Source organism: Protomyctophum parallelum (genome assembly GCF_964188405.1).
Source record: "Protomyctophum parallelum genome assembly, chromosome: 10".
Lineage (NCBI taxonomy): Eukaryota > Metazoa > Chordata > Actinopteri > Myctophiformes > Myctophidae > Protomyctophum > Protomyctophum parallelum.
The window spans coordinates 45,932,993-45,946,781 of record NC_139704.1 but is presented as its reverse complement, the minus strand read 5'-3'; the positions used below and the strand labels follow the sequence as shown (position 1 = coordinate 45,946,781).

The following is a 13,789-nucleotide window of genomic DNA, read 5'->3' as shown; positions in this document are numbered from 1 at the left end:
TTATGTCTGCAATTTGTGTTTTTAGATATTTCAGTATTTCAAAGTATCCACGGGCTCCATGATGTCATGGACTACAATCCCCAAAATGCTTTGGTCCACTGCTCCTCCTTGTGGATAGGGGGAGGGCTGTCTTACTGTAGTCCAGGAAGTAAGTGAGCCCGGTGTCCATGACGACATGGAGCCCATGGACACTTTTGAAATACTAAAATATCTAGAAACACATTACCCACATTAATAAAAAAAAGAAACAGGAAAGTGTTTCTTGTCTCCCAAACATCATTAAAATAAGAATCTTTCCAGTCATGCCATGTCTTCTGTAGCTTCTAATAGAAAGAGCTGTCTGATCCAGCCAGCGCAAAGTAAAGACATGTGTGGCCGTTGGCTTCAACGGTCCAACTTCAGCATTGAGCTAAAATCACATCTTTGAAAAAAAGATCACAATTTTGTGGCAGTTACTACTGTATGTAAAGCTTAAATAGGCCACTGCCTTGTCAGACGTGTCTCTCAGTCTTGAAATGCTCCCTTCCAGATTGGTGGTCAAGGTGGAGTACTCCTCAGAGCCACTAGATGTCACTAATAACCTTGTAATTGTTGTCAGTGCTGTTGTACTGAGATACTATTTTTGTTCATGTCAAATCTGTACACTGGAGCAGAGCTGAATCACACATTATACTGATACTGCAATAAAACCACTAACTTACTACACCAGTAACTTACTTGTATGTCTACTCTTCAGTAGACTCTGAAGATACTGGCCTGGATGCTGGATATTTAGGGTTTGAACATTTTGGTGGTATTTCCAACCAAACCATTCTAAACAAACTTAAGTTGTTACGTGGCCTGCCTCTGGGGAGAGATATATGATGGCTGAGGGAGAAGTCCATGTTCATCAATATTTGACTGTTTTAACCCATTTAGGACTGAGGCAAGATTCTACAAATCATGACAGTTTTCTGAAAAACTTATCTTAACCACTTCTTTAGGAGTGGTTGAGAAATAGTCCGCAACACTGGTAGAAGAAACTCAGCTCCACTGGTTTATTGATTCAACGTTTCCATCACTGGGATCTTCTTATTCTTCAAGATTCCTGAAGAAGATCCCAGTGAAAAGGTTGAATCAATAAACCAGTGTAGAGTTTTTTTCCCTACCAAATTCCTGTGCAACAACTGTAAACATGCTTTCTTTTCTTAGCTCGAGTTAACCCATTCTGACCTGAGATCAGATTCATACGAGGTTTCCGCCGGACACACACTGGTCTGATGAACCCATTCTGACCTGAGATCAGATTCTAAAAAATGTCAGTCGTTCTTCGATTTTTCAAAAAATAGCAGACCTACAAGCTCGTATCGCGCCACTCGGTGGCGCGATATGAGCTTGTAGATCTGCTATTTTTAAATAGCTAAAGCATAACATGATGCTGACACCAAAATGGGTGCCCGTTCAGAATGGGTTAAAAAGAAAATATCTTTCTTTGATGACATCTTAGGATAGATGTAGCTCTGGTCCATAGCTCCTATGCTTCTATACCAGAGCTAGGATAGATGTAGACCTATTTGACAGTGCAGAAACATAATTTCCTTCCTTGATGTATTAATGAGCATCAACGACCATCACCTGGGCACAGGCACAGACACACAGCTCCCCTCTGCAGGCTTCTACTACTGAAAGTGACTGCAGTCTGTCTCATTTCTCTCCAGAAGCACTTGAATATGATAGCATATGATTAAAGCTCACATTTAAAGGAGCTATAACATAAAATTCAACTTTTTCCATTTCTTGGGGCTCTAGTTTTTGGGGCTCCCATGTGTGTGTGTTTTCTATCCCCACAAAGAACCAATTTTGAACTAGAAAAAGTGCCCTTCCGGGCACAGGTCTCCACCAGGTTATCCACAGATCCGTGCAGTTAGAGGTAAAAACACTTTTCGGCCAGTTATAGCGCCACCTTGAGGCTGAGTTGAAATTGTTCATGTGGCATTTCGTCCTCGGCCTAGTGGGAATGTGGGTGCACAATTTCACGGAAATCACGCGATGTGTTCATGATTTGCAGCATTTTGTTTGAAACTGAGCACTCCTGTGAACTTTGGAAGCCAATCTTAACCAATCAGGATGGAGTCTGATAAATCTGAAAGACCCGTTTCGTTGAATGGCTCTAGAGAGACTGTGTACCAATTTGCGTGATGTTTGGACAAAATCTGTAGGTGTACTGTGCAAAAACTTGTTTTGCACAAAGCGGCCTCCTGGTGGTGCTATAACAGGCCGTTCTGGAAAGTTTGGGGCAGAGGTTCATGGTTGGCATCCAGGGAGTGTGTGTGCAAAATATGGCATGGAAAAACTTGTTTTGCACAAAGCGGCCTCCTGGTGGCGCTATAACAGGCCGTTCTGGAAAGTTTGGGGCAGAGGTTCATGGTTGGCATCCAGGGAGTGTGTGTGCAAAATATGGCATCGACCGGGTTAACGGTGGCCGAGATTAGCTGTTCACGGACACACACACACACGGACACACACACACACACACACGCGGACGGACGGAGTGCAAAACATACTCTCCCCACATGCCTTCGGCCTGGTGGAGACAACAATCAGGCTTTCATATCATATCAGGTGCTTTAATGGTGCTTTAATTGCTCTCAGGAACAGCTCAACTGATTTTGGTCTCATCGTGATGTCATCAATGTCACCCTACTTTGTATAATTCCTCCTTCTTCAGACTTCAGTTCCAATTTTGCATTTCCACTTTGTTTAGAGTGTCCACCATTGTTGATTTTCCAAGCTGGCATGGAATGGAAACAAGCCTGGTTTTATCTAGCATCAGTATTATAATGACTCAAATGTTAAATAATCTGCATATGAGTACCCCCACCACCTCAGGACATTGTGGTATTGCAGCTAAAACGGCTTTCAAAGTCCAGAAATAAAATGACAAGGCCTGGTTATGTCAGAGTGGTGATTGAGGCTCAAACCATTAGAAATAACTTTGATGGACATTGACAATATGATGTTAAATATTAAAAGCAGTTTTAAAATGCATGTTATTTGAGCTTTAATATTGCCCCCCCTCAATTTGTATTAAATATATATATATCTATTGTCGGGATTAATATTGATATATATCGATAATCGATATATCGTTACATGCCTAGAACACATTGATAAGCTTCCCTGCTGCGGTCCCTTGCTCCAGCGCAGTGTGAACGCAATCGCAATCAAATAAAAACAAAATGCAAGAAGGATGCCAACTTCTCCACCCATTCGCAATCGAGTCCACCGAAGTAGTGTTGTGTGAATCTCTGCTTGACAACAAACCTGTCTCTGTCTCCAAACAGGAGGATCAACTTGGCGTCGTGCTGGTGACGAGAAGCGCGAGGAGCACAGAGAAGAGAGACCAGCTCCTCCCAGGGAGAAGGACCCCGAACCCGAGGCCGACGGCGAGAAGAGCTCTTGGCGCGACGAGAAAGAAAAAGAGCATCCCGCCATCAAGAAAGAAGAAGAGGTGGACGACGATGGCTGGACTACTGTCCGACGCTGAGTCCTAGAATCCTCCCCATCTTCCATCTCTGCCAACCAATGGCTTGTGTGGTAACTAATTGGTTTTAAAGAAAAAAGGCAAAAATTCTTTCATGTTTAAAAAAAAAAAGAAAAAAGAATCCAATTAACCAAAGTTATCCACGGTGGTGAATTAATGGCGATATATCTTGCAAGCATTCAACTTCTATCTTTCATTCATTCAGCTTATATCTTGTTGAATTCAACGTCTATCTTTAATTCAAATTCTTTCATTCAACTTCTCTCTATCATTCATTCGTCTATCTTGCAGCATTCAACTGTATGACACAGAGTTTGCATGTGTATAGATAAAGACCTTTATTAATAAAGCAAATTTGCTCACCACTTTGCATTTGTCTCTTATGTCCATATTTTCACAGACAACATGATGCTTAATACTGACGGTTATCTTAGGGCAGATTTACACGAGACCGTTTGATTCAATCCTGAATACGATTGTATTCAATTCTTTCAATTGTATTCAATGCTTTCACATTGCAGCGATCCGTATCCGAGTACTCTTTATTCAATTGTATTCAATGCTGTCACATTGCATCGATCCGTATCCGAGTACACTTCATTCAACTGTATTCAGTGCTTTCACATTGCATCGATCCGTATCCGAGTACACTTCATTCAACTGTATTCAATGCTTTCACATTGCATCGATCCGTATCCGAGTACACTTCATTCAACTGTATTCAATGCTTTCACATTGCAGCGATCCGTATCCGAGTACACTTCATTCAACTGGTATTCAGTGCTTTCACATTGCATCGATCCGGAGTGCACTTCAATCGGTCCCGATTGAACCTCCATGTGGTCCCGGGAAGGTTTGGGTTTTGCGCTCCGGGGAACGGTACGCAGCGTTCACACTAACCACAACATCTGCCAAGTGGTCCAGAGTAATAATATTCGGTTATGGTTTTTAATCGACTTTGATAACATTAACGATTAATCAGTCCCATTTCGGAAGGGAACCCTTTTTGGCGTAAAACTAAAAATAGCAGAACTACAAGCTCATAGTTCTGTTATTTTTTAAAGATCGTGAAAATGTGGCGCAAATCTTTGAACATATTCTTTCAGAGTGAACGTTTTTAACTCAAAACTTTGCTTCTGGGGGGGGGGAGTCCCTGAAGAACATTTTTTCAGATGGAGGTCCATAGAAACATGAGGTTTTTCAGAAAACTGTCACGATTTTAGAAGACATTTGTAGGGGTGGCGGTGGCTCAGGAGTAGAGTGCCTGGATGGTAACCGTAAGGTTGCCATTTCGAACCCGGGCTCCCCCAGAGTTACTGCCGAAGTGTCCTTGAGCAAGACACTGAACCCCTAATTTGCTCCCGATGTGCTAGTTGGTGCCTTGCATGGTTTCCGCTGCCATCGGTGTATGAATGTGTGTGTGAATGGGTGAATGTAATGCACAATCTCTGTAAAGCGCCTTGGATAAAGGCGCTATATAAATGCACCATTTACCATTTACCCTCAGGCCTAAATGGGTTAAAGCCCTAACCACACCTAAGGGTCCAGACTGTTTTAGTGTTGTCCCTGCAGTGTGATCTGTCCTGTTGCACGCTGACCCACGCTGACCCACGTTGACCCTAGTGATTCAACGGCCCCAAACCACACCAAAGGGTGGAGACGGTTTTTGCGTTAACTCCTTGCAACCGTTTGGACCCAAGGAGTTGTATAGCAAAGGAAAGGAAAGGTACTAGGTTTACCCAGGGTAACTGGACTAAGGAAAGGAAAGGTACTATGTTTACCCAGGGTAACTGGACTAAGGAAAGGAAAGGTAATATGTTTACCCTGCAGGGTAACTGGACTAAGGAAAGGAAAGGTACTATGTTTACCCAGGGTAACTGGACTAAGGAAAGGAAAGGTACTATGTTTACCCAGGGTAACTGGACTAAGCTCAAGAACTTGTTTACAGCCAGGCCCTGCTCATAGAACATTTCATGGTAGGGGTTCAATGCCTTGTCCAAGGGCACTTCAGCGGTGGTAATTTTAACGTGCCGGTCCGGGGATACGAACTATAGCGACCTTCCGGTATCAAGACCGCTCCGCAAACCGTTGGGCCACCGCTGCCTCTGTATGGTGACCCTTTGGTGTGGCTTTACCTAGACCCTTACCGTCACGTGATGCAGGTTCATATCGCAACACTGATATATTATTGATTTCAGCTGTTAACAATTCCAAACGCGCAAACATGACCTGCTTCATTTACTTCAGTCCAAATTAGTAGCTTAATGACTATAGTATTAAAATGTCTCTCATAAATATAACTGAATGCATTTGAAATGTAATTAAGAAAATACTTTTCAGGATTCCAATTCAAAAGTGGTCCCTGGAATAACATATTTTCAGAGCCAAATACACATAATTCTGGGGGTCCTTGACATGAAAAAGGTTGAGAACCACTGACATAGAAACATAGGTTTTTTTCAGAAAACCTTTAGGATTTAGAAGATTATTTTTTTTTTAGAATCGACCTCAGGTCTTATCGATACAGTTTGTCCAGAGATTGATTGATCAAGTCTTCAGTTTATTGGTGATGTAATCCTTGGTGGTCCTCCAGGTTCCTTCAGCATGCAGTAGACTTACGGATTTGCAAATGTCTGTCCCACCGTCCACAGCTATACCACTTCCGTTGTGTGTGTGTGTGTGTGTATATATGTGTGTATTGATTTATTTCTTATTATTTTTCACAGTATGTATAGAATGGGTACGTTTCAATCGAAGGCACAAGAAGTAAATACAAAAAACTGTTACTCTGTGGACGAAACCATGAAAAGCACATGACCTGTTTACATCAGGGCCCACCATTTTCAATTCATCAGAACATTTAAAGACTACAACTTCATATAAAGAGAAAGAAAAAACTAAGCTATGATGACTAAAATTAAGACTAAATGTACTGACAATTTCGTCAACAGATTAGAAACTAGACTAAAACGTTAGGAAGGGACTAGTGGACAAGAGATCCAGTATAAGTCATTTTACACTTGGTGGCATGCTGAAAATAGCAGATCTACAAGCTCACAACGCGTCACAGTGCGACGCGTTGTGAGCTTGTAGATCTGCTAGTATCAATTAGCCCGACAAAATTAAATTTAGTCGACTAAATCAACTGCAGATTTAGTCGACTAAAACTAAACTAACACTAAAACATTCCAGGTGACTAAAATGTGACTAAAACTAAATGAAAGCTATTCAAGAGACTATGACTAAAACTAAAAATCTAAATGTGCTTCAAATCGCACTTTCACCGTGTGCCCACTGGATGGCGTAAGAGCACTATGTTGACAGGACAGGATCACCAGAGCGCTTCACTTTCTTTCCAGGAAGGAAAGTTGTGACGTTGCCCTTGGCGCCAGCAGGTCATAAAGTCATAATAATGCGTTTTAATATCCTTAGATTCCTTCCCATTATCTGTCCTCTCAACTCATTAACTCTAAACTTAACTAACGTTTGGCATAACCCGTTGATTTGTTTTTAAGTTTTTTTTTGTAATGAATTGAACAAGGTGGACCCTCTTGTAAACAAGTGTAATGCTTTATTGGGTCGTCCACTCACAGTTAACAGTCTTTTTATTGAGTTGTACTTGAAATGTACTGTAATTCTGCAAACTGTTAATACATATTTCAATCAATCAAAGCTGTGGAGAAAATAAAAAACTGCTCAACGCATTTCCCCGTGAAATGATGCCCAGGTGTCGCGCTGTGGAAGCATTATAGGCTCATTTGACAGGTGACATGAGCCTCCAAAAATAGTCATAATCATTTGTATATCGGATTTTTAAATATAGATGTAATGCCAGTAGACCTATACTGTATTTTTAATAATTCTATGGACGTTTTCCCCATAGGCTATACTGCGTGGTGGGATATAACTAAAGAGACAAACCTATAACGCTGGCATTTGATATTTGTAAAATTATGTCGAAAAATACACTCACTGTCACTGACCCACGTGTTTGATTTTTTTTTTAATAGCTTAATATTTTTCCTATATAAGGAAGAGATACTTTAACCTTGATGATATTATTACAGTGTTATTCGTTAGCCTAAAATATTGAATTGTATCAAGTTCAGCGCATTCATGTATCCATGTATGCTTTTCAGCTTACTGGAACAAATTGGAGATGTTGTGAATTTAGACTTCTATTTTCGCTACATTAAAACAGATCCACCCGCGATATATCAATAATACCCTGTATGTTTACCATTAATGTTATAGACCTATACTCATTAAAAGTACAACATTAATACATATATATTATTTGTATAATTTAAAATAAATAGTAGGCTATCTACGAAAATTAATGTTGTGTTCTTGAAATCATCAACAGATCTTCCAGGCCTATATAACGTTCCCACTAAGGATATATAGGCTATAAACAGTAACCATCGCTCAGTCAGTGAGTTGAACGCTGGGGTCTGGGCTCAACACCATTTGTACATGAATCCATTACATCGCCTATGATCATTCTGTAATCCCAGACTCTCTAGTGTTATAGGCCTACATCTTTATTGATTTCTCAACAGTAGCCCTATAGCTTAACTGATGACGGGAAATCCCCCCCGTTAGCCCACACCTATATCAATTTATAAAGGCCTTAAACTGAGGTCTGTGAAAAACGATAGGGCTTACACTAGACCGTATAAATGGTCTCTAAAAAGCTTAAGTCCCATCGTGTGTTGGTTGTCTGAATCATTACTCCCTTCGAGAATATGTGCCATGTGTAGCCTAGATTATAGCCTAGGTGAAGCTATAGCCTGCACTCCAACAAACACCTGCACATTTTGGCATGAATGAATGTGCTAAAAAAAAAAAAGTCCCATATTCGATGAACACATCGAATGTGCATTATTACAATTACCAGGCAATTCATTCACTGACTGCATATATACTATAGCATGCACTTGACATTATTATAACAACCCTATATGCAGGTCACAGCACCGATGTCGACCTAAATATCCATGCAGCCAAAATTTGGACGGAGTATATATGCCGGGTTGGTACATGTAAAAAATAATATTAATAATACAATAAAATAAAACGTTAAAATGAAACTAAGGCAAATAATAGTCTAATCGTGCTTCTGCATCCATTAATTAATATCTGCTAATTATAGGCCTGTCCCTAAAAAATAGCTCATTGGATGTTTAATCAACATGCGCGCACGCACGCGCGCGCGCACACACACACACACACACACACACACACAGTCACACACACACACACACACACACACACACACACACACACACACACACACACACACACACACACACACACACACACACACACACACACACGGTACATGTATATCCATTTAGACCTCACCTTATATATTTGAAATGCCCACTAAAGTCCTATAACCCTGGCCTACATCATGCCCCCCTATATCCTATAGTTGAAGTCGAACATGTCTGTCATGATGTATAGGCCTCATCGGCGGCCGGCGGGGCGCGCACACACACACACACACACACACACACACACACACACACACACACACACACAGAAATGCAAACGTAAGTATACCTTCAGCATGCTTTTTTTCTACTGGCTCAGCTGAGTGTGTTTTCACTGTTTCTGAACATGATGATGTGGGTTCTGAACGAATCCGTTCCGTTTTCGCTCGAGTCCGCCTCTCTCTCTCTCTCTCTCTCTCTCTCTCTCTCTCTCTCTCTCTCTCTCTCCCCTATTCCTATTGACGCACTTGAAGCCTCTTCCCTCTTCAACCTTAAGGCTGAGCAGCAGTGGACCAATCACCATGCCATTACAGGCTTCAGAGGAAGCTGTTTATGTGACTCCGGCGCTAATTAGCCTCATGAACTAACAAATCGCTTGCACAACCCGGCCGAGGAAAAACGATCACATCTATGGATTGTCTGGAGTAAAAGAGGCGACCACTTTTCGTCGCGATTTTTCGTTGCCGTTTTGGGGGTCTTTATTTTGTTTTGTTTTTCCATTCCTTCCAAGCTCCGTCGCCCTTTTTTCCGCAACTTATTTATTGCCGAGAAACTTTTCTTCTTGGGTGTGTGTGTGTGTGTGTGTGTAGTGTGGAGTGGAGTACATTTTTTTTTGGTATTGTTTTAGCGAGAACGCCCTGCTGCAACACTCCCAAACTTAAGCTGGGGAATCTCGACTATCAAGCCATGTTTCAGCCGACACCCAAGCGGTGTTTCACGATAGAGTCTCTGGTAGCGAAGGATAATCCTCTGCCGCTGTCGAGGGCCGAGGAGCCCATACGGCCGGCGGCGCTGAGCTATGCAAACTCCGGCCAGATGAACCCCTTCCTGAACGGCTTCCACTCCGGCGGCCGGGGCGTCTACTCCAACCCGGACTTGGTGTTCGCCGAGGCGGTCTCCGGCCACCCCACGAACTCCGGCGGCGTGCCGGTGCACTCGGTGCCGCCGCAGCACGCGCACGCCCTGGCCGGCCATCCGCTCTCGTCGTCGCACAGTCCGCACCCTCTTTTCGCGAGCCATCAGCAAAGGGACCCCTCGACATTCTACCCCTGGTTAATACATAGATATAGGTACTTGGGCCACAGATTCCAAGGTGAGTCGTTTGGTGCTGATTTCATTGTATGTTTTCCTAAAAATGAAAAAAAAAAAAACAGGAAAAAGGCCTATATATAGAACTCTGAAACTATCGAATTATATTTATAGATTTCCCCGTGTCTTATTTTTGGCTGCATGCCGTTGACCTGCTGACAGGCCGGCCTTTTCAACACGAACCTTTGTTATTTCATTGAAAAATTGTGCAGACTTTTTGGTCTAATTCTTGATCAAACTTGATTAATTTCATGCGTGGCGAAACTAAAACCAACAAAACCACAAAAAATGTGATACCGGCGAATTATTGAACGAATAATAATAATAATAACAACAGCAAAAACACTTTACATATAACCCTCCATAGAATGTGGTGTTTAAAATAAATACACAGATTTGGAAACGGTTCTGATGGAAGATAAATTTGTTGGGTGCTGTTTTGATTCTCACGTTTCTGGCAATTTAAACAAATGGTCTAATGTAAATTAATATTTTAATTGGGTCATTATGTCAAAGCAGTATATCCAGTATTACATGTTCATTAACAAATGCAGTCACATTCGTTTATTTTCTTTTTTTTTTCCTGCTTGTGGTTGCACATTTTTTTTGTATTTCTGTCACCAATAATGACATGTTTTGCCAACATGCCCTGCTAAATTAAGGAACGGCCATTGCTATCTGCAGCCCAATGATAAGCATTTGGTCTAATTATTGTGTAAACCCCTATAGTCGCTAGTTGTATTTGCATTTGCTGCGTACATTTTTTACTGCATTTATCGAGGATATCCTTGAGCTAAAATCAAATAAAAATAGATCCTTGAGCAGTTGAGCTAATTTAATTATACACCTGTGAAGTCTTGACTATTGTTTGCTGCGTCGATGGGTTTAATCCAGGTGGCTTTGTCAGTGTTTTCTACGCAAAGGTATTCAACATCGGGCCCCTATAAAAAAACAAACCACCTTATTACCTATTTTAAGCATATTTAGCAGAGCAAGAGCACATTATCTGGGGACATTGTTTATTGTTTTGCTTTTATATGTGTCTTCAGCGAAGGTTTATTGATCTAAATAGGCCTTTTAAAAAAAAGTTGCGCTGCCTCTCACGGTGTTTATCATATAGGCCAGCCAGTTAATGGAAATATTGTCTTATTATACCTTGATCTAAATCATAACAATAATTATAATAAGGTCCTAACGTATATACACTTTTTATGGTAATTCACAGGTAATGAACAAAGTCCAGAGAGCTTCCTTTTGCACAATGCACTGGCCAGAAAGCCCAAAAGAATTCGGACAGCCTTTTCACCGTCACAACTACTGCGGCTCGAGCACGCTTTCGAAAAAAACCATTACGTGGTTGGAGCCGAACGGAAACAGCTCGCGCACAGCCTTAGTCTCACAGAAACTCAGGTAAGAAACGGCCTTAATTGGGGCCTCTCTCTGTATTATTTCATATACATTTTGTTATTTTTTTTCACCAAATAACACACGTTATATACAGGCTAGACATTTTAATGCATAGTGAAATAGATCTTTGGTCATAGTAGGCTATACTACAATGCAACGTGCCGCCGTATATTATTGTCAAGTCTGGCATATATAGGCCCTAATCCATTTGTCATTTCGGTGTATTTATAAAAAATAATCAATATAACAAAAAATAATAATAGCTACATACATTGTTCAAGGCATGGCTGAGAGCACTCGTGTTGTTTAAGTGTGTATTTCTTGATGCAAGAAAGGCATCGTTGTTACTTGTTTGTATACACATTATACACAAATAGCTAGGCCTAGATCTAGTTGGAGGTGCATGCGGGGCGGCAGACAGCGGCACAGAGCAGTGCTGAATTATGAATATAAATGTAAAGTGAATAAAAACACGGGCATTAACTACAGTGCGTGCTTTTTAGCACGATGCGCATATACATGAATGTTTATTCAATCGAACACAACAACGCAGAGGATCACATCCACCGTCATTGTGTATATATATATGGCTCTATATAACCTCATTCCAGGAGGGGTTGTTTTGGGGTGGAATGTTGCCATTCAAAATGGAGGGCAATTAACCAAGTTAAGCATTTTTTTTATGGGATACGGGCGATACAAAGAAAGAAAGGAGGGGGTGAAAAAAAGCTGATTCAATGAATTCCCCGCATGCCATATTTAAGAACGTGTTTGAGCCTATCAGCCCTGTGTGTGGACGGGCCAGTGTCTTTTGTCCCCGCGTGTCAGTGTCGGCCTTTCTCTCTCTCTCTCTCTCTGTCGGAACGGACGGGGGCCTTTGGAGGGGCTGGAGGGATAAATGAACCATCACCTACTTCAATTAGCTATGAGTGAAGGCATATTAAATGCACCTTAGCTGCCATACAGGCCCGTATAAAAGGGGCTGAGGCCGGGGTATATAACAAAGCGGCAAAAGGCAGTTTATCGATTTAGGCTGTTTATCTTATAATAGACTCCCCCTGGTATTGTTCAAAGGGAGCCAAGTGAAGTCAGTCAATGGGACGTGTCTAAAAATATATATATTTTAAATGGTAATTTAAGTCTGAAGCGCATTCATTCATTTCCGCGTGTATCAATGTGTATACTCGAATGGGTTATTCACAGTAGCATTATCTGACCTACATTTGTCACTGCGTCAAAAACACACACGCGTCTACTTGTTTTGTTTACAAGGGCTTCCTACAGCCTATACTTAGCTGAGTTCTCTTTGTTCTATAGGGCAATAACCTATGCCGTATTTATTTACATTATCCAAATACAATCTTTACGCGTGGCTTTGCGCACAGCACAGCGGGCAGGGCGTGTTTTTTGTTTGTTTATTTTTTACTTGAATCCATTCCTGACTTCAATGTTCGTTCCCCCCCCCCCCCCCCCCCCGGCAGGTAAAAGTGTGGTTTCAGAACCGAAGAACCAAGTTCAAACGGCAGAAGTTGGAAGAGGAGGGCTCGGAGTCGCAAGGCAAGAAGAAAGGGACACATCACATAAACCGGTGGAGAATGGCGACGAAACAGTCGCAGAGCCCGGAGGAAATTGACGTCACTTCAGACGATTAATATTAAAAACAGAAAAAAGACTATTATACATAACGTGGGGACAGCAGCAAGCAGCAAGCAGCGTCGTGGAGAGGAGGATGACATGGATAAAGGATGTGTGTGTGTGTGTGTGTGTGTGTGTGTGTGTGTGTGTGTGTGTGTGTGTGTGTGTGTGTGTGTGTGTGTGTGTGTGTGTGTGTGTGTGTGTGTGTGTGTGTGTGTGTGTGTGTGTGTGTGTGTGTGTGTGTATGTGTGTGTGTGTGTGTGTGTGTGTGTGTGTGGAGAAACGGGACAGTGAGAGACACAGAGAGGGTAAAGCCAATGTCACATTTCAAATATCTACGGAGATAGATCGGCAGCTGAGGGTGAGAGGGATCCGGTGGTTGGTTGGTGGCAGTGCCACACTGCACACACCGTCCGTCCGTCCGTCGGTCTGTCTGTCGGTCTGTCTGTCAGTCCGTTTCAAACTGCCCTCCCTGGCATAAAGTGATTGACAGTGTCGCGGTCCTACCGGTACCTATACGCATCCGAGCACCTTCCACCACCACGCACCATCCGAACCCACCGTACGGTACCACCACTACACTATACCCCTCCCTCCCTCCCTCCCTCCCCGCCCGTCCCATCAGCCAACATCCCCC

The 13,789-nt window shown here is 42.1% G+C and overlaps 2 protein-coding genes across 5 annotated transcripts in view; both read left to right on the top strand.

The window, feature by feature from the left end:
• eif3s10 (eukaryotic translation initiation factor 3, subunit 10 (theta)) overlaps positions 1-3,888 on the top strand; it is a 30,386-nt gene extending 26,498 nt beyond the window's left edge. For all 4 annotated transcript variants that reach the window (XM_083775658.1, XM_083775657.1, XM_083775660.1 and 1 more), the window contains one exon: positions 3,324-3,888. In XM_083775658.1, the coding sequence (XP_083631784.1) occupies positions 3,324-3,526 (203 nt within the window). In that variant the 3' untranslated portion in view covers positions 3,527-3,888. The remainder of the gene's footprint in view (positions 1-3,323) is intronic.
• A 5,744-nt stretch (positions 3,889-9,632) lies between these two features.
• Positions 9,633-13,181, top strand: emx2 (empty spiracles homeobox 2). Its single transcript, XM_083774465.1, has 3 exons — positions 9,633-10,114; positions 11,336-11,520; positions 12,999-13,181. The coding sequence occupies exons 1-3, from the start codon at positions 9,709-9,711 to the stop codon at positions 13,167-13,169; spliced, it is 762 nt and encodes a 253-aa protein (XP_083630591.1). The 5' UTR covers positions 9,633-9,708; the 3' UTR covers positions 13,170-13,181.
• The last annotated feature ends 608 nt before the right edge of the window (positions 13,182-13,789 follow it).

Bases quoted from the DNA above. Each gene is read 5' to 3' on its own strand.
- emx2 (XM_083774465.1), top strand. From the start codon at position 9,709: ATGTTTCAGCCGACACCCAAGCGGTGTTTCACGATAGAGTCTCTGGTA. The intron at 10,115-11,335 runs GTGAGTCGTTTG...GGTAATTCACAG, and splicing joins CTTGGGCCACAGATTCCAAG to GTAATGAACAAAGTCCAGAG. The intron at 11,521-12,998 runs GTAAGAAACGGC...CCCCCCCGGCAG, and splicing joins TTAGTCTCACAGAAACTCAG to GTAAAAGTGTGGTTTCAGAA.